Source organism: Medicago sativa, chromosome 2 (genome assembly GCF_051527215.1).
Source record: "Medicago sativa cultivar Bolivia chromosome 2, Bolivia_mono, whole genome shotgun sequence".
NCBI classification, from domain to species: Eukaryota; Viridiplantae; Streptophyta; class Magnoliopsida; order Fabales; family Fabaceae; genus Medicago; species Medicago sativa.
This window is the reverse complement of record NC_140750.1, coordinates 69,821,397-69,842,280: the sequence shown is the minus strand read 5'-3', so window position 1 is coordinate 69,842,280 and position 20,884 is coordinate 69,821,397. Positions and strand designations below refer to the sequence as shown.

The following is a 20,884-nucleotide window of genomic DNA, read 5'->3' as shown; positions in this document are numbered from 1 at the left end:
TAGAAAAAAGTCTGGTCTGTCGTTGGTTAGGCCATAGGCCCATGTAACTATACAGGAAGTTAATTTGATTGGATGAGCTCTTCCCTAACATGAAAAGCAATCGTTTTAAAGATGCCGCCTCCAAAATAACAGTGTGATAGTATTATATCACTTACTCTTAAAGCTTATTAGGTCTTGCTTATCACTAAACCTAATTTTTCCCTCTAATTCCATGTAATTAATGCTTGCTAAGCAACCCTAATTTTTTCCTCCTTTTAATTGTGAAATTTGAAATTCAAATTATTTTGGAAGTTTGTTGCAACACTTCCAATACATGTGCAGTAAATGAGAGTTATGCGGCTTGCTTATTAAAAGAAGTTTGTTGATTTTTTTTTTTGGAATCAGGCCTTATTAATTCGGTGGAATTAACTAAACAATGTTGTGAACCGTGATACATTGGTCTTTCAGAATATCTGGGTTTTGAATGCTTGAACTACTAACTGCATTTAATCACGTCTATTGGGAATTAGGATACCCATGGAAAACCATACAGCTTTCACTCAGCACACAATAGTATATTTCCCACACAGATGCAAATGTCACACCACCCTTCCTCTCTCTAATTTTCAAGTTCCTATTAGCAATGTTACCGAGCTTAGCTTGCTGACCTTTCCAGTTTTTTCCATTTTAATTTAATACTCTATCATCATTTGTTTTCTTCTTCTTTCTTACCCTTCATCTCATTTGCTTTCTCTCATCATTTTTATATCATTTTTTCCATCCTCATATATTTTTCTGCTTTTGTTTCAATCTGTTTCAAGCATGGCATTGCAGCTTTTTCAATCTGGAGCAAAAGAGGCAGTGGCGCGGGTATGTAGAAATTGATTGTAGTTGTTTGCTTGGCTGGGTATTTTTTGTTTTGGGTTTTTGTTTTCGTTCTATCACTTTGAATCAATTCCATTAATCTTTTTCTAAAGTTAATTTTGTCTCCTTTACTTGATTTTGTCTTCGATCTCATCCAAGTTTTCTATCAATAATTGATCCTTTTATGAATGAAGTTTAGGTAAGTGGATTTTACAACTTTTCTATCAATATAAGAGTTTAAAACAGGAGCAGCCTTTTTTGGAAAACCTTGACCAAACTTTTCTATCGGTTTTCATCAAGAACAAATGTCTCTTCAGTTTTGTGCAGCAGGAAATTATGCTTATGCCTTCTTCATTTTTTTTGTATTCTTTTCGATGTCAAATATTTGATTTTATCCATTTCATTGAACCATTGTTGTTGATTGTAAGTTATTATCAAATAAGAGTTTATGTACCTTGAGTTGGAGTTCTTCTTTTTTTTTTTTATTTTTTTTTTAAATATGTGGTGTTTTTGTCTACATTGTTTATCTGCAATAGAATAGATAGAGTTGTTGAAGATTAAGGCAAAATGTTGGTATCATAAACTTGGTGTCTTTTATACGAATGTTCTTTGGATCCTATGCTTTGCTTGGTTGGGTGATTAGAGCAGTTTTGCAGAATTGTTAAGCCCTGTTGTGTTTTCTTCCTTTTGGTTTTAGGTGCTATAGCACAACTTTGTATTTCTTTAGCCTTTTGCTACTCCACTTTTCTGTTGTTGCATATCGAAGTCATTATTTCATCGATAGAATGATTTTACTTTGAAACATTATTATTTCAAGAATGAGGTGGTCAAGAAAAAGTGTATCAAATTAAGTATATGTAATGATTGATTAATGCTATTTTACTTTCTTTAGTCTTTAGAAATTTATATCCCTTACTCTAAATGCTTATTAGGTCTTGCAACCATTTACCCTAATTTTTCCCTCTAATTATCCTTCATTAATTGCTAATAGTCACTTAACCCTACCACTTTTCCCTCCTCTATCCCCACTTTGAAATTCAAATACTGATTGTTGAGTTTTCCCTAATAGCCAGCGTTGGAATAAGTGGGGAGTGTTGTTCAATGTACTTATTTTCATGCTATTAAATATGACCTTTCCCATATCCCATGCAAACTCATGGCTTCTACATAACCAATCACCTTAAGTATGTTGGTTTCCAAGGCATGGCTTCTACACCTGTTCCTGTACTATAAATACATGGCAATCATGCTATCCCAATCATCATTTGCACATCCTCAAAAAAATTCTGTTTTCCAAATGGTTGGACAAACCTTCAAACCCTTCTGTCTTTCCACTGCTTAATTGGTATAGAAATAGCAATTCATGCTTATTGAAATCCATTTTTTTCTTTGAGTTTATTGGTAACATTGATGTTCCTTTTTGTCGTCGGTCCTTTGATGGCTAATCCTATCTCTGACATGCTTCAAACCCTTTCTTTTTTTCTTCAAAATATTTGTTTCGTGGTGTAAATGTTGAGAACTTGAGAGAAAAGAGAATGGTATTTCATTCTTGATGAAATGAGAAAAAATTTCAAGTTAATATACAATGAGCATCGTGCTCTAATATAAATGCCCCTATTTACAATTGAGACTAAAATAGCTAACTTTAATTGTTTCTAACAATACTATACTATACCGGCTTATATTTAGAGTTATAGCATATCCACCATCCTCAGCTCTTAATATCCTAAAAGCAATTGTCTGAAAGTTTCGAATGCAGAGAAAGGAAACAAAATATGCCAGAATTCCTGGATAAATAATACAGTGTTTGTATATCATACTCATATTGTCGAAGCTACCACTCTTATGTTTTTTTGTTAACCCCGCTGTTCTTAATTAGGACCACAATGAAGTAATATAAATTACGTCAATACTTATTTAGTTTATAACTATACCAAAATTTTATGCTCAACATAAGGAAAAAGTATAAGTATTTCTTATTCGTTTAATAAAGTACTGGGAATTTACTAATCTAAGTATAACAACATCAAAACATACAGTGTATAAACTTGAATATTATAATGTTGATGTAATGTTGTTTAAGAAAAAAAATTGGTTCATGTCATTACTAATCTCATGGTCTTGGGAAGGAAAAAAAAAGGATACAATTTTGATAGCTTATTAAACATTCATCTGTTTCTGTTGTTTTTTTTTGTTTTTTTTTTATGATTTAAAAATAACATAATGGCATGTTTCTCTTTGCTAAACGTGTGTCTCTATAAATTCTAGCCAATAATGTTAATGGCTATGGCCCACTAATAAATGAAATCAATACCTTACTACTTACCACTGCCTTCTACTCTAATGGTCCTCTACAATTTTTCATATTATGGAAATTTTGAATGGTTTTCTTATTTTGAAATTTTGTAGCATTAATCATTGTCCTCTCCGATTCTTGACAATATTCATACTATCAAGAAAGAATTTGAGATATATGATGATATGTGTGGGCCAAAAGAGAAATAATTTGTGATAAGTGTAGGTCATGTGGTCAAAATGTCAACTATTGATACATTATACTACTAAAAATAATTGTTTCTAAAAATTTAGTGTAGGCATAAGCCCACACATGGATGAACATACATCCGCCCCTGGTGTCAGCATCAAATTTGGTTTACCATTTTGACATGGAACTTTCAATTGTAGAAATCATGAAGAGTTAGTTTTATAAACAATTTGTAATTGTGTTTAATGGAATCTTTGTAACAGATTAGTAGAGCTCTTTAGAAATATTAGATAATACTCCAGGCATTTGGTAATGTTTATTGAGATGATGAGTATAAACTTGAAAAAAATCTTGGCCACTCATCCAAATTTTATAATTATCAATTTCAATTTTTTTTATCAGGTGATTATTACTCTTCTCTATATTTGCTACTAATTCCCAACTCTTTCTATCCTATGCTTTGTGAATTATATTGAGTCACCTTCTTACATTGTATCTTTGCCGTTTTTTTATAAACTTCTTTGAGACTTTAATTTCTATTTTTTTTTTGTTTTAAAAGCTTTATTTACTTTCTCTGAGTATTAAAGATTATTTAGTGAAACTAATGAACTGCATTTTATTATCTTACTATTTGACTATCTCATATTTATCATAACTGTAATTTTAGTTGAACCCGGTTGCAGATGGTCATTGTCCACGGTTTTTGCCATTATGCCACACAAATTTTGGTTGAATTAATTTCGCTTTTAAAATATATATTCACGACACTAATCTTTCGTTGATTGCACCTTATCAACAAACCTCTAAAACCGCCCTCCCGCTTCTTATCCCAATTATTCTACTTCACATAAACTTTAATTTTCTGTTACGCTTATCATTTTGGTTCTTAAATATTGGTTCAAACAATTATTTATATGAGTTGAAATTAAATAATTAAATAGTTATTCCAGCTCATAAGACCCGTGCGGCGCACGGGTCATCCATCTAGTTTTAAATTATTTTGGCAAAATGTGGTGATTGTTAATAGTTGATTTGTTTGGTAGGCATTTTTTAATGATGCTTCTTTATAAACATTAATTTCACCGTGAGGTCTACACTCTACATTATCTCTTCATGAATTGGGTGTGTATTTTACCCCTAATTACAACTATCATTCGATTCTTGAGCGATGAGATGAAAATTACGTGTTCAATGAAAGAGATGAACAAGTTTGATGTTTGTGAGATGAAAGTGATAATTGATTATACAAGGAAAAAAAAAACTAAAATACATTGTTATTGATGAATTGGAGGTAATTTACCCCTAATGACAAATATGATTCAATTATGGAACAAAAGAGATAAATATTGTATGTTAAATGAAGGATATGATGAAATTAGATGTTCTCATAAGAAAATAATAACTTATTTTAAGAATAAAGATGAAGAAAATGATTTTATTATTTAATAAGGATAAATTACCCTCCAATTCAATATATTCTACTTTTCATTTATGATAAGAAAGAATGCACTAATACTTGACAAGACACTTAAAACTATTTTTCTCTCTTTTTTCCTTATACACTTTTTCTTATGTGTGAAATGAAAAAAAATTCGGTTAAAATAGGACCCAGGGAGTATTTGTTATTTGTGGAATGCTCTAACATGTGGCACGATCCTTCATGTTGATTTGTCCCAACAAAGATACAAATGAGCTGCAGACCCAGTGGGGCACTGCCAAGAAGACAATTGGTCCAAAGTGAACCTACGGCACACTCTCCAGAGACAGCGACACTTAAAAAGCAACTGTAGGACTAGGATAGTAGGATTTGGCTATTGCAAAGTCGTGCGTCACGAAAAACTCGTGCCTTTTTTTCGAGAATGCAAAGTCATGTATCACAAAAAACTCGTGCCTTTTATCGAGAAAAAGAATAACTCATCTCATGCGTGGAAAAATTCAAATTAGTGTGTTATTGATAACTTAGGGAACAATTAAAATGTGAGTAAAAACAAAATGTGAGGAAGAGATAGAAAATTGTCATAAAATAGTTATAGAAATATCATTTATCTTACTCAATTAGTGTTATCGGTGCCGCGCATGCACACAACATTTTTTAAGATTTACTCCCTCTATTTCTCTATATATAAGCCCTCTTTACCATTTTCATTTTTTTTAAATTGTTAGTGCAATTAATGTGTTTATTTTGCGAATATTACTAAATCGTTCTTTGATTGTATGTATATTCAATTTTTCATAGATAAGTTAGTAGTATTAATTAGATGTATGTTTTAAAAAAAATCTAGTAATTGTACAGGGTTTATATTTAGGGCAAAAAAACTCAGAGCTTATAATTAGGGACGGATGGAGTAAAATACTCTCTACATCCTTATATATAATCCCTTTTTACCCTTTTCATATTTCTTAAAAATAGTTGTTATTACAATTAATGTGTCTATTTTGTGTGTGAATATTACTAAATTGTATTTTATTTATATGTGTATTAAATTTGACTCTTTAGATTTCAAGACAAGTTAATGATATTAATTAGGGGTATATTTAAGAAAAAATAATAAATGCATCTAATAATTTATATAAGGGCTTATATTAAGAAGAAAAAAAATTCTCAAAGAATGTTTATAATAAGAGACGTAGAGAGTAATAAAAATGTTACTTATTGAAAATGTTTAGTGCTAGTATTTTAATTTTTAATTTATTGAATATACACATTTTGTCCGCTTTGTTGGCTTTTTTTTTTTTTTTGTTGATGTTAGCTTCTAACTTATGGTAGCTAAACTTTGTTGCTTTTGTTAAGTGGTTAAGTCTCGAGTTATGATTTGTATTTAATGGTTACGTGTTTTGTCTTCTGACTATAATTTGTGCGGATGTATCTTCGATATCTTTCATTGTATGTTATTTTGATGTACTTTTGTATTGATCATATGAAGATGGAAGTTGCGAAAACCTTCTAGTTTGTGGGCAGTTGTTGAAATATAGATAGTGAGGGTCATTTAACTAGATAGTATATAAAATAGATGATGCTCATTCAGTAACAATCAATCATATTCATTTTTGTATCTTTTTCTATTAGCTAGGAATGACAATGGAGTTTGGTGAGGACGGGCTTTACCCTCTTCATCCCTATCTCCGACTCACGTATGCTTATCAGTTATCATACTCATATCATATCCGATGTTGATGAGAAATTAAATCTCATCTCATTCCCCGATGGATCCTATTTCTCAACGGATTCGTGTATACCCGCCCATCCCCGCCCTATAATGAATCATTTTTTTTAAACAATAAATAAAAAATTCAAACCTCGAGGTCAATGTCCTTAAGCATTATATCCAGCAATATGATCACTTTAACATTTTCTTGACCGAATGATTTGATTACAACTTTAAATATCAATGCAATTTTTATAACATGACAATTATTAAAAACACCTGAAGATGATGGTTACAAAAAGTTAAAAGAGTGAACATGATGGCGAGATCGAGAGCGATTAGAGTTGAAAATCTGTGAGAGTGAGACCGACTGAGAAGAGATGATGGAGATCGATAGATATAATGATGGAAAAGAGAGATCGAGGATATGAGAAGATGGAGATCGATGGCTATGGTCAAGGAGAAGAAAGAGAACTCGAGCGAGTGCCACATACACACTCTGATTGCGTAAGTCAGTCAGTAAGTGAATTGGTTTAGAGTTCGAGTTCAGGTTTGGGTAACGGGATTAATAGGTATATCCGTGTTACCCGCCCCATACCCGTATTTTAAAATCGGAGAAAATCCAAACTCGATCAAAGCAGAAAAAATCCGTCAAATCGAAGTGGTTCGACAAGTAACCACATGCACAAGTTTGGGTGCCATGCTTATGTTTATTAATTCAATATAAATCTTTCAAACTTTTCACTCTTTTCTTTGCTATAATAAATCTTAGTCAAAATTACACAAAGGATTCTTTATCTTATTTATTTGTAACACTTTGGTCTATTATCTTCTTTTTTTCCGTTTAGGTCCTTTATCTCTCATAAAAGTACATATAAATCTTTTTTTCTCATTTTTTATTAAAAAAATACATGATTTTATTTTTTAAAATATATTTTTATTAAAAATAAACAAATCCAAAAAATAAGATGAACATGTTCATCATCTTCATCTTCTTCCTTTAAATCTTCATCTTCTTCATTTGAATCTTCATCATCTTCTTTGAATCAAAAAATTTCTACAAAAATATATCTCCAAATATCATGAATTTATGTTATGTTCACCTCAAATCTTCTTTCAAACACAAAAATCAAAACCCCTAATTTGAGATAACATAAACATATCACATAATACCCAAACTTCCGTCCATTAAAAGAACCAAGGTTTTTTATGTAACTTTGGCCCATAACAATTACTTTCAAATTTCTACTTACATAATCCAACAAAATCAAATTTGGGGTTAAGATTTTGTGTTTATAATAAGATTCGAGGTAAATATAATATAGATTTATGATATTTGGAGATATGTTTGTGTAGAATTTTTTTTGATTCAAGGAAAAAGATGAAAATTTAAATGAAGAAGATGAACATGTTCATCTTATATAAGATATTTTTTTTTAATAAAAATACATTTTAGAAAATAAAATAATTTATTTAAAAAAAATGAGAAAAAAAGATTTATATGTGCTTTTATGAGAGATAAAGGACCTAAACAAAAAAAAACAAAGATAAATGACAAAAGTGTTACAAATAAATAAGATAAAGAATACTTACTGTAATTTTTCCTAAATCTTAACAAAATGAACCAAATCTCTTCGATTTATGAATGTGTGGTAATCCCCCTGTCTCATTTGATTATACTTTTAATATTTTTTATTTGTCTCAATTTTTATAGAGATTTGTCTCAAAATAATTATCACTTTAATATAATTAGTGTTAGAAATGTCTTTTAAGCAATAAATGTACCTTAAATTTTATTTTATTTTATAAATAGGGCTAAAAAAAATTTGGAAATTTTCTCGTAAATAAGACTGGAGGAGTATGAATGCATCATTTATTATTTTTTCAACTATTATAGTTTTACCTTTAGATAGAGGTGGTTTGGGGGTGCGGAGGTTAGGGGAATTTAATTTAGCTTTGTTGAGAAAGTGATGTTGGAGGATGTTGGTTGATAGGGAGGGGTTTGTGGTACCGTGTGTTAAAGGCCAGGTATGGTGAGGTGGGCGGCCGCATTTCGGAGGGGGGAGACTTGCATATGTGTGGTGGAGGATGTTGTGTAAGTGTAACATTCGGGAAGGGGTTGGAACGAGGTTGGGGAGTTGGTTTGAGGACAATACTAGGAAGGTGGTAGGAAACGGCAGAAACAATTTCTTTTGGTTAGATAATTGGATGGGTCAAGTTCTGTTAAGGTACCAATTCAGTCGTCTTTTTGATCTAGCCGAGAATAAGGAGTGTTCGGTGGAGGAGATGTCGAGGTGGGGGTGGGGGGGAAGGAGGAGATGCTTGGGGGTGGAGGAGACGTCTTATGGCGTGGGAGAAGGATAGTGTGAGGGAGTGCTCGGTTTTGTTAAATAATGTTATTTTGCAGGATACTGTTCAGGATTCTTGGAGATGGCTTCTTGATCCTAATCATGGGTACTCGGTTCGTGGGACTTATGCATTTTTAACATCCACTGATGAATCTGTGGCAAATGTCGCAACAAATGATGTGTGGCACAGGTTGGTTCCTTCCAAAGTCTCTTTGTTGCGTCGTCGTGCAATCCAACCTGAAGATAATTTATGTGTAGGAGGGTGTGGTCAAATCGAGACGGCGACTCACTTATTCATTGGTTGCGAGGTATTTGGAACTGTCTGGTACTTGGTATGTCATTGGCTTGGCATATCTTTTGCTCTTCCAAGATATCTTGTTGATCACTTTTCTCAGTTTACCCTCTTGGCGGGAATGCCGAGATCTTCTCATCATCACTTAAAGGTTATTTGGCTTGCGTGTGCTTGGACATTATGGAGGGAATGGAACAACTGCATCTTTAAAAATGCGGTGACTGATTCTTCCATTATTCTCGAGAAAATTAAGCTGAATTCATTTTTATGGTTATCTTCGAATCGTGTTCCTTTACACTGTGTTTGGTAGAGTAGAAATAGAGAAGAGAGAGTGAAGAAGAGAGAAATTGAAGAGAGAGAATGAAGTTCTCCAATTTGGTAGTGAAGAGAAATAGGGGAGAGAGACTAAAAACATGTGGACCCCACACAAAATCCTTTCTCCTCAAAGTTGAGAAGAAAGTGAAGGAGATTAGTAATATTTTTGTGTATACTCCAACCTGCTCAAAGTGAAGGAGATTAGTAATATTTGGTCTATATTATTGACCTAATACATTAAGTATTGAATGAATCTAAAAAGTGTTTTTTTTGCTTATAAATGAGACCAGAGGGAGTACCTTTTATACCTTTAGTTAGTTTTGTGTCTCTTATGATGTCAGTTTCTTCTTTTTTTTTTCCCACCGTCAACTTTATATAATTTGAAAGTGAATTTAGGAGAAGCTATTATTTTTTTGCATCAAGGGTAAGCTATTTTTGGTATTCGTAACTTTTTTTTTGTTGTACGTGTATTCATATTTTATAATATGGTATTTTGCTATTTGGCAAATGTATGTTCCTGCTGATTTTCAAAAAAATTATCAATTATGTTGAATTAAAATAAGTAGTTGAATTAATTAATTAATTAATTAATTAAATGAATTTAAATAAAAGAATTCAATTAATTTGGTTGGAAATGTTATATAATGTAGGGGCATTGTAGTACTTTTCAAAATAAGCAATATTTCTCTCTTCCCTATTTCTTTTCCCTTTCTCTTGTAACAAACAACCCCTAAAATCTACTCTATTTCTCACATACTTTTTTTTTTTGACAAATCTATTTCTCACATACTTCTCTCTTCTCAATCTCTCTCTCACCTATTTCTCTCTTCACAACTTCTCTCCCAAACCAAACACACCCTTAGGTTTTTGTTATCATGATTGGTGGTAAAACTCACTCCTTTGTATGGGTGTCATGTAATTTTTGTTATTCTCCTTGGTGGATGACGTCCTGCTCATAGGAGCCGTATCTCTGTAACTGATTTTGAGTGATTCACCACTTTTAACATACCTTGTGCATGGTGATTCACTTTTGGTTTGTGCAGTATATTCTATTTTGATTTGTTAAAAAAAACTATTATAGTTTTATTTATTAAAATATTATAGTTTTATTTATTGAATTTCATCAAACTTAACTAATTACAATTATAAGAGTATTTTAATAAAAAATATTAATTGTATCACTGAAAACTAAATTAATCAATTCTTTGAAAATTGTATATAATCCTTAAACGACTATTAAAATAAGACGAAAGTAAAAGTTAATGGATTTTTTTTTGAAGGGAAGTTAATGGATTGTTTATTTGTTTACAAAATAAAATAAAATTATTTAACGAGACCTATTAGTCACGTGCATATGAATGGTCCGAACCTATCAGTGCGGTGTGCGATGACGTGTGTAAGGTAAAGTCTTGTTATATTTCCCACGTGTTACTCATGCACATATACTTTCAAAGCACTCTCTGCCATCGGTTGTCATAATGTCAACTTCAACTTCTCACCATGACACCATGTTTATTTTCTACTTGTGTTGTTTCATAGAATTTTTTTTTTCCTACCCTACTGTTTTGCCAAAAATCCAAAAATACCTACTTTTATAAAAATTTCCGAAAATGCCTTACTTTTTCTGGTCAACCTGACACCCCACAACTCTAAATTGTGGGGTACCCTGAAAGTTGGTGAAAATTTTGTCTTTATTATACCCCACAACTCCAAGTTGTGGGGTATTTTATTTTATTTTTTAATTTTTTAAATACCCCACAACTTGGAGTTGTGGGGTATAATAAAGACAAAAATTTCACCAACTTTCAGGGTACTCCACAACTTGAAGTTGTGAGGTACCTTGAGGTGCCGCAAAAATGTGTCTCCCACAATTTTTTTTTCTTTCAAATTTTTTATAATATGATAAAAAAAAAATCAGAAAAAACATAATTTCCTAAAAAAAATATATATAACAAATAAAATTACAATTATTATATAAAAAATGTCCTGTTTCCAAACCTTCTTCTTGCGACTTGCCTTGGATCATTACGACGCGGTTAGGGAATTGTGAGACGACGATTTCTTTCATTATGATTTACTATATGGTCATGTTGGGATTCATCATTGTTATCTGTAATTGATAAAAAGAATAAGAAAGAACTTAATTAAAATAGACTAGTAAAATTATATAACATATAAAATTACAATAATTTCCTTAAAAAAAACAATAAAATCTACAATAATTATAAAAAATGTCCTGTTCCACACCTTCGTCTTGTGACTCGACGGCGATTTCTTTCACGATGAATTTCTTGAGGGTCATGTTGGTCTTTATCATCGTTATTTGTAGTTGATTGTATTTGCGTACTGTGACCCAACGTTAACGACACATCATGTTGGTCTTCATCATCGTTATTGTTTTTTTTAAGGAAATTATTGTAATTTTATATGTTATATAATTTTATTAGTCTATTCCAATTAAGTTCTTTCTTATTTTTTTTTTATCAACTACAGATAACAATGACGTATCCCAACATGGCCATATAGTAAATCATCATGAAAGAAATCGTCGTCTAACAATTCCCTAACCGCGTCGTAATGATCCAAGGCAAGTCGCAAGAAGAAGGTTTGGGAACAGGACATTTTTTATATAATAATTGTAATTTTATTTGTTATATATTTTTTTTTAGGAAATTATGTTTTTTCTGATTTTTTTTATCATATTATAAAAAATTTGAAAGAAAAAAAAATTGTGGGAGACGCATTTTTGCGGCACCTCAAGGTACCTCACAACTCCAAGTTGTGGAGTACCCTGAAAGTTGGTGAAATTTTTGTCTTTATTATACCCCACAACTCCAAGTTGTGGGGTATTTTAAAAATTAAAAAAAAAAATAAAGTACCCCACAACTTGGAGTTGTGGGGTATAATAAAGACAAAAATTTCATCAACTTTTAGGGTACCCCACAACTTGGAGTTGTGGGGTGTCAGGTTGACCAGAAAAAGTAGGGCATTTTTGAAAATTTTTATAAAAGTAGGGTATTTTTGGATTTTTGGCAAAAAAGTAGGGTAGAAAAAAAATTTCCCTTGTTTCATACTTTCATTACATGCTTGCCCAGTTTTTTTTTTTTTTTAAACAAAGATAGCCTAGCAGTGAGCTGGAACTATCCAAAATATATTAACAAAGAGAAAGAGGAACCAACAAAAAAAAAAAAAGGATGGGGGGACCAAACCAAAAACCCCATCAAAAGTTCACAAACCTAAAACAAGGCATACCAAGCCTGTTTTGAACAAAATGAGTCCTAAGCCAAACTGGAATTTCCAGCCAAATTGTAAGATGATTAACAGTTAAACCAAAATTAGCAATGGCATCAGCACAACTATTACCCTCTCTATAAACATGAGTAATCATGAAGTTTATACTATTTATAATGAGAAGGCAGTTGTTCCACCTATTTCTAAGCCTCCAAGGCAGTTGCCCATACTCATCTATCCAAATCCCCCAAAAATTTATAATAATAGGACAAAAAGGGGATACAAAATCATTCAACTGAAAATTACCCATTGTTAGCTCACCAATCCATTAACACTTTCAATTTTCAATGAGAAAAAAAAAACGATTATATTTGTACCTCTTTACTTTTTATACATCTATTTAACGTCTCATTTTCTTTCTATATTTATCCTTTTATCATATCTTCTTACCCTCTTTATTATGTGTGTAAAAATTATTTTCCAACAAAAAAATTATGATTATAACTCATATAAAAAGATTTATAAAACAAGCCATATAAAACGATGTATTTATAATCTCGTGATTATAATCTCGTGATGATAGCTTATGGTTGATAAGAACATCACATTATATACGTGGATGTCAGAGTTTAAACCCTTAATTTTATACTCCCTCCGGTCCTATTTATAAGAGAAATTTGGGTCAACAAAAGTGAATGTATTTCGTCCAATTTTTTAACCAAATACATTAACTTTTGTTGACCAAAATTTATCTTATAAATAGGACCGGAGGGAGTACTTGCTTATTTCAAACGATGATTTCAGTGATCATACAGTATTTCTCTTAAAAAATATATTTGCATGTTTGACTAATGAATGGTGGGTAATTTACCTCAACCAATGAATATTCACCTTTTTATGTGGTATTCATGAACTATCCTGACCCCACTAATAAATTGTTCATTTTCATTGGTTGGTGGGTAAATCAATGGTAATCTAGAAAAAAACCTTGAAGAAATCATGAGTTAATGGCCATTATTCCAAATTGCGTCATGCATGTAAATAAATGGTATTCGTGGTGCCAACTACTGTTCCAGTTTCCTTTATTCTAAAAAAAAAAAAGACCTATTCTAGTTTCCTCAAAAAAACTATTGGACACCTCAAAAAAAGAATGCAATTCTAGTTTCCTCCAATTGACGTCACATGCTTAATACATGGAAAATACATTGATATGTGACATAGTCTATTGGACACCTCAAAAAAAAAAAAACTATTGGACCACTTAATTTTTTTATTATTTTCTTTTTAGGAGACTTAATTTTTTTATTATTTTTTATATTGAATACAATATTTTAAAGTGGAATCAATTTTTTTTACCACTTATACCCACTCAGAGTCTGAATAAAAATGACACACGTGATTATTACAACCTGTTTGAATATGAGCTTGCAAATACAAAACGCACATTTTTTTCATTTCATCTTTTTAACCAAACCTCTCACTATATAGTAATGGTGAATATGTATATATTCCAAACCCTACTAGCTAGACACCCATTCTCTAAACCTCATTCATTTCATGCTAAAGAGCTAATAAAGTTATTCTACAAATCAAAATGACTCTTGAGATTTCAGAATGGTTCCAAAATTCCATACCCACCACAATCTTCACCTTGTTTTTCACCTTCACACTTATCTTCTCCATCTTCTCATTCCTCATCTTCATCTCAAGAATGAAACTATGGTGCAACTGCAACATTTGTTGGAGCTACATAACCATGAATTGGGCCAAAGAGTTTACAAACCTTAGTGATTGGTACACTCACCTCCTAAAAAAATCACCAACTGGAACCATCCACATCCATGTGCTCAACAACACCATCACATGCAACCCACAAAACATAGAACACATGCTCAAAACCCGTTTCGATAACTACCCAAAAGGAAAACCGTTCTCTACAATCCTTGGTGATCTTCTTGGTAATGGAATATTTAACGTTGATGGGGTTTCATGGAACTTTCAACGTAAAATGGCAAGCCTTGAACTCACAAGTGTAACGGTACGCTCCTATGCTTTAGAAATGATTAACGAAGAAATTCATACGAGACTTGTTCCTTTTATGTTTTCATTTGCACGTGATGAAAAAGTTTTTGATTTACAAGACATCATGCGACGTTTTTCTTTTGACAACGTATGCAAATTTTCATTTGGTTGGGATCCACAATGTCTTCAACTTTCTTTACCGGTTTCGGATTTAGCCACGGCCTTTGACACGGCGTCGAAAATTTCGGCTCGACGTGCATTGTCACCATCACCGTTGATTTGGAAAATCAAAAGGTTCTTCAATATTGGCTCAGAGAAGAAGCTTAAGGAAGCTATCAACGTAGTGAACAAGTTAACGGAGAAGATCATTAAAAACCGTAAAGAAATTGGTTTTTCAGCGAGAAATGATCTTCTTTCAAGGTTTATGTGTTCGGTCAACGAGGAAAAATATTTAAGAGACATAGTTGCGAGCTTTTTATTGGCTGGTCGTGACACGGTGGCAGCAGGGTTGACTTGTTTGTTTTGGTTGTTATCGAAGAACCAAGAAGTGGAGGAAAGGATTCGGGAGGAAGTGGACCGGGTAATGGACCCGGTCCATGAATATGCGAGTTTCAAAGAAATTCGTGAAATGCATTACTTAAATGCTGTTGTTTATGAAACACTAAGACTCTACCCACCGGTTCAATTTGACTCGAAATTTGCAAAAAATGATGACGTGTTACCAGATGGAAGTTACATAACAAAAGGGAGTCGGGTGACTTATCACCCATATGCAATGGGTAGGATGGAGCGGATTTGGGGATCCGATTGTGGGGTGTTTAAACCGGAGAGATGGTTGAAAGATGGGGTTTTTGTGAGTGAGAGTATGTTTAAGTATCCGGTTTTTCAAGGTGGTGTTAGGGTTTGTTTGGGGAAAGAATTGGCTTTGATGGAAATGAAATGTGTTGTTGTTGGTTTGGTTAGAAGGTTTGAGATTCGGGTTGATGGAAATGATCAAGAGCTTAGATTTGGTCCGGGTCTTACTGCCTCTTTGAAGGATGGGTTGATGGTTCGGGTATTTGAAAAATGATATCACATGGAAGTTCTTATTAGCTAGTTAAGCGTGGTTCATTATCTATCTATTGAAAATAAATCATATTATGTAGTATATTAATCATGTAATGATGTAAATAATTAATCCCACAACTAAATTGAAAGTTCATCTTTCTCTTTGTCGGTTGTTAGTTTTTTGACATATCTTTCTCGCTATATCAACCTACTTATTTTCACTCTCCTTTTATTGTTGATTTTTAAAATGCATTCATACTCTATTCATTTTCTAGGTCCCCACACTCTATTCTATTTGATTTGGTAGCTGAGGGTTGCTGAGATATGACGGGGAAATTATCTGAATACATAATGTTATTCTTTTATTTGGTAAGTAGCTTTAGTTATTAAAAAAATCATTTCTTAAGATGAATAAATGAAGAATTCAGGGTTCAAACTTCTACCCGTGCATATATAATTTAATGTCTCTATCAATGAATCCATTTTTTTTAAAAGAAATGAACATCTCCATTATTATAATTTTGATGTATGAATGTATAATTAATGTCATCGATTTTAAAAATATATGATTTTATATAATTTACTTATTCAAAACTATAATAGATATTGCTATTTCTTTTGAGAAATGGAGAAGATTTCATCTCTTCTACCAACTAAGTTAAGTTTATGGAGACCATATAATGTGAATTTACTTGGGTGAGATTGAGTTCGATGTTGGTTGCTTTCAAGCGACTTGTTGCTGTTGCGGGTAAATTTAAGATGGTACTTATTTGATTTTGCTGGTTTTGTTAACTGAAAATTTAAGTTTCATGTCTTTTTTCTTCCTTTGAACCCTCCTATAGGAGCTGGTTTAATGACTTTATGACTTATATAATGGTCCATAGATGTGTGTGTGCAAGTCATTATTCATTAGATTACAATTGTTGATAATTCCGTTTTTGCTTGTTTCATGTTTATAGTTTTGCTGTTGGGTAGTGGCTTTTTGTATATCAATCTTCTAATTTATTTATTAATTTTAATATTTGCTTCTCTATATTGGGGTATGATAATTCAATTTTAGGTTATACATCTTTTTTTTTTTATAAATATTATATACGTTTCACAACAAACAAATAAAAATAGGGAAATGCTAACCGGTGCTCCCGGGGCACTGGTTAAGGATATGAAAAATGAAATTATATAGTAGTTAATGCATTGAAATTGTGTGATTAATTTATAATAAAGTAAATGGTCATGTTAACTTGTGCCCTAATGGCACATGTTAAGGAACCCAAAAAGAGCAACTTTGCATTGGAAAACATAACATTTTAACTTTTAAGAAGTTGACTGCACGACTTTTAATAGGTATATTTCTATATTGAGTTCCTTAACATGTGCCCTTGAGGGCACAAGTTAACATTTGCCTAAAGTAAAAAGCAGTTTCCTTTTATGGTAATAATTCCCTTTTATGGTATGCTTAACCAGTGTCCCGGGGCACCGGTTAGCATGACCCATAAAAATATAGCATATGAACTCATTCAATAATTCATCACCATACATTGTATTGTATACATTGATCATGACTATGTTCATATTAATAAACAATAATTAAAGATAATTAATGAGATAAAAAATGTTCAAGGTCATTGTATTTTTTTTAACAACCAAATTTATTAAATAAAGAGAGAAATACAAAATGTACTTAACCCACATGTAAGAGAAAGAATAAGGGGTATTTGCCTTGAAAAAAAAAATTGCTCTATCAAATGTTTAAACAAAGAGGATTTGAATATCATTTTGCATTTGTTCTTGGTAGCATGGTGAAATGTTTCAATATTCCCCCACCTAATAATGAAGAGAATAAGGAGATTTGAGAATCAAGCTAAATCTCTCAAAATATCTGCCCATACCGGTTGCATGTCAATGAAATATGAAACAATAAATAAAAATAATCGTTTCATTTTCTTTTGAAATTTTCGGAAATAAACGTGTTATATTTAAATTAGTTAAATATAGACTTGCAACTCCCGTGATAAGAAATTCAAAACATGGCAGATGATGGCACACGTCATTCCTCTCTAGAGCTAGAATAGTCATTGCCCCATATCATAAACAAAATAAAATTTTGATGCAGACATTAGTCCACGTGTAGGTATCGAAAAGTATAATGTAGCCTATTTCATACGCATTTTACCGAAAGTGCATGGACTCTACATTCAAATTCAAGAGGGAAGGAATGAATATATGTGAATCCAAAGTCCTACCTCTGTACCTTTTTAAGTGTCACTTTTTGATATTTTACACAAATCAATACATTCAATAAATGTTACTTTTTCTTATACAATAATTTATACTTTTACAATAATAGCCTTAGTCATTTAATATCTTACTTCCTCCGTCCCACAATAGATGATCTAGTTGACAATGTACAATATTGATTTAATATACTTTGATAATATTTTTCTACTAATATACAAAGATAAATAGTATCATATAAGATGTAGTTGGATTCGCCTCGATGAGTATTTTTAAAGTATTAAATTTTCATAATTTTTTCTAATAGATAATTGAAGATATTAAAGATAAAAAATATGCATTGATATGTATGTCAGAGTCAACTGTGTTAAGTAATATGGGACGGTGGGAGTATTTCATATATTTATCTCTCCGCAATAAATAACTAAGGGCAATGTTGGTAAAACAACATTTATTGTTGCATTGAACTTTAACACTGTGTTTGGTTCCCATGATTGAGGAAGGAAACAACATATATATATATATATATATATATATGGGGAATGCTAATACACACCCACCTTAATTTTAGAAGGTGTGCATTAGCATCCTACACCCATCTACTTTTGACATAAAATACCCTTCCACTTTTTTTAATTGCCAATAAGTATATTGCCCTTTAAAGTAATTTCCCACCCACATCAATAGTTTCTCTCTCTGCAAAAATTCTCCTCACGCGCCCACTCATTTAGTTTTGTGATGCAAACAACATCACAGGAAGCGCCGCCATATTGTGTATTGAAGGTGCCATCGTATTCCGTCGCCGTATTCCATTCTGCGTTGATCGGAAAATATACAAATTCGTTTTTTGGTTATGGATGTGTTATCTTTGGATCTAGGTCGGCTTAATTAAAGGCTTTTGTTTTTTGCATTTTTGGTTATATTCTCGGTCGATTCACTTGAAGGTTATGGATAAATTGGATCTTGCTTAGTTTACATCCATGGCATGTTCACAATCTGGTTCTAACAGGTCAGCCACGTGAAGATTTCTTGAGAGAAGGAGTGGGAAATTACTTTAAAGGGCAATATACATATTGGCAATTAAAAAAAGTGGAAGGGTATTTTATGTCAAAAGCAAATGGGTGTAGGATGCTAATGCACACCTTCTAAAATTAAGGTGGGTGTGTATTAGCATTCCCCTATATATATATATATATATATATATATATATATATATATATATATATATATATATATATATATATATATATATATAATGCATAAAACAATATAACATTGAGTTGAAAAAATATTAAAAAAAAAATATAGCTATATACGCCATTGAGTCGGAAAAAAAATGAAATAGCGAGTTGAAAAATTAAAAAAATGAGACAAATATCTATATCCTATAAAAAAAGTACACATGACAGATCACTTTAAGACCTTTAAATCTCAGACGTAGATTTAAATCTAATGGCCAAAAATCATTCTTATCATTCTCATATATAATTGTCATTCTCATGTGATATGTCCCTATATATATATATATATATATATATATATATATATATATATATATATATATTGTCTTTAAAGGTATTTATGTCAATTAATAAATATGGATCTTTCTTTCCTTCAATTTTCTACTCCATTTTCTTTTATACCAAACAACGAAAGCAATCCACTCACTTTCTATTCTTTTTCTTTCCTCATATAATCTTTCCTTACTCTTTCTTTCTTTATACTTTCTTTGATCATCCAAACAAAGCCTAAAAATGATTGTTAAATAGGAACAATTTTTTTTCTTCCAAAAGCGACACTTAAAAAGGAACGAAGGGAGTATAATGTAGCCTTTTTTATACACATTAATGTTAGTTTTATCCAACATATAGAGCTCGAATAATGGATAGTTCATAGTTGAATTTTTTTTCCATCAATAATTATTCTCTCTGTCTCAACACTCAAATTACAAGTTTCTGTCAACAAGAAGAAAAAAGATTATCACCAATTACAAGTTGTTCCACTAATCCAATATGGTTCAAATATCATGCTATGGCGAATTAGGTTCTATCTTTATAGCTATTTGCTGGAGTTTTGGAGGAATAGAAGTGAAGAGGTTTTTTAAGAATGTTGGTCCATTATGGAAGGGGATTACTCGCTTTGGGTTCTTCCTAGGGATGTTTCGGACCATTGTTCTTTGGTGTTGAAGGAAGGACGTGGTGATTGGGGGACCGAAGCCATTTAGATTTAATAATCATTAGTTGGATAATTGAAATTTCAAAAGGGTAGAGGAGGAGGCTTGGGAAGAGTTTCAGTGATCAGGTGGATGAGTTTTGTGTTGAAAGAAAAATTAAAGGGATTCAAAGGAGTGATTAAAGAGTGGAATAAGGTGGAATATGAGAAGTTGGAGGATAGAGTAGTGTTGCTTATGGAGGAAATTGCGGAGTTGGATGTGAGAGGGGGGAGGGAGTTTAACACATGTGGATGTGGAGGGGAGGAAAATTAAATATGGGGAGTTATGGAGACTTTTGAGAAGTAAAGATGGTTTGTAAGTTCAACGATCTAAGTCTAAATGGCTTAGATAAGGAGATGCAAACTCTAAAAAATATCATAATTGTATTAAATGTAGAAATAGAAGAAATGCAATAAAGAAAATTAAGGTCGATGAGGTTTGGATTCAAAAATCGTTGGAGGTGAGGGAGGCGGTGGTGAACTATTTTAGGAGTCATGTCTCATCTACTTCTTGGGACCGATCAAAGTTGGATGGGGTAAACTTTGCAAGGCTTGAGGAGGTGGAAAATGCTTCGTTGGTAATTGTTGGCAAAATTGCGACTTAAGTCGCAAAATTTTGAATTTTGCGATTTTCCTTAGCTTCAACGACTAAAATCCATAGTAGAATCCCAAAAACAGGCACAATCCTATCAAAATCGCACAAAATCGT

General features: G+C 31.9%; 2 protein-coding genes across 2 annotated transcripts; both read left to right on the top strand.

Annotated features, from left to right (window-relative positions):
- The first annotated feature begins 6,879 nt into the window (after positions 1–6,879).
- LOC146950185 (uncharacterized) lies at positions 6,880–9,424 on the top strand. Its single transcript, XM_085748612.1, has 2 exons — positions 6,880–6,981; positions 8,882–9,424. The coding sequence occupies exons 1-2, from the start codon at positions 6,880–6,882 to the stop codon at positions 9,422–9,424; spliced, it is 645 nt and encodes a 214-aa protein (XP_085604738.1).
- A 4,741-nt stretch (positions 9,425–14,165) lies between these two features.
- On the top strand, positions 14,166–15,893 carry CYP94C1 (cytochrome P450, family 94, subfamily C, polypeptide 1). Its single transcript, XM_085746126.1, has one exon. The coding sequence runs from the start codon at positions 14,255–14,257 to the stop codon at positions 15,749–15,751; it is 1,497 nt and encodes a 498-aa protein (XP_085602252.1). The 5' UTR covers positions 14,166–14,254; the 3' UTR covers positions 15,752–15,893.
- Positions 15,894–20,884: the final 4,991 nt, after the last annotated feature.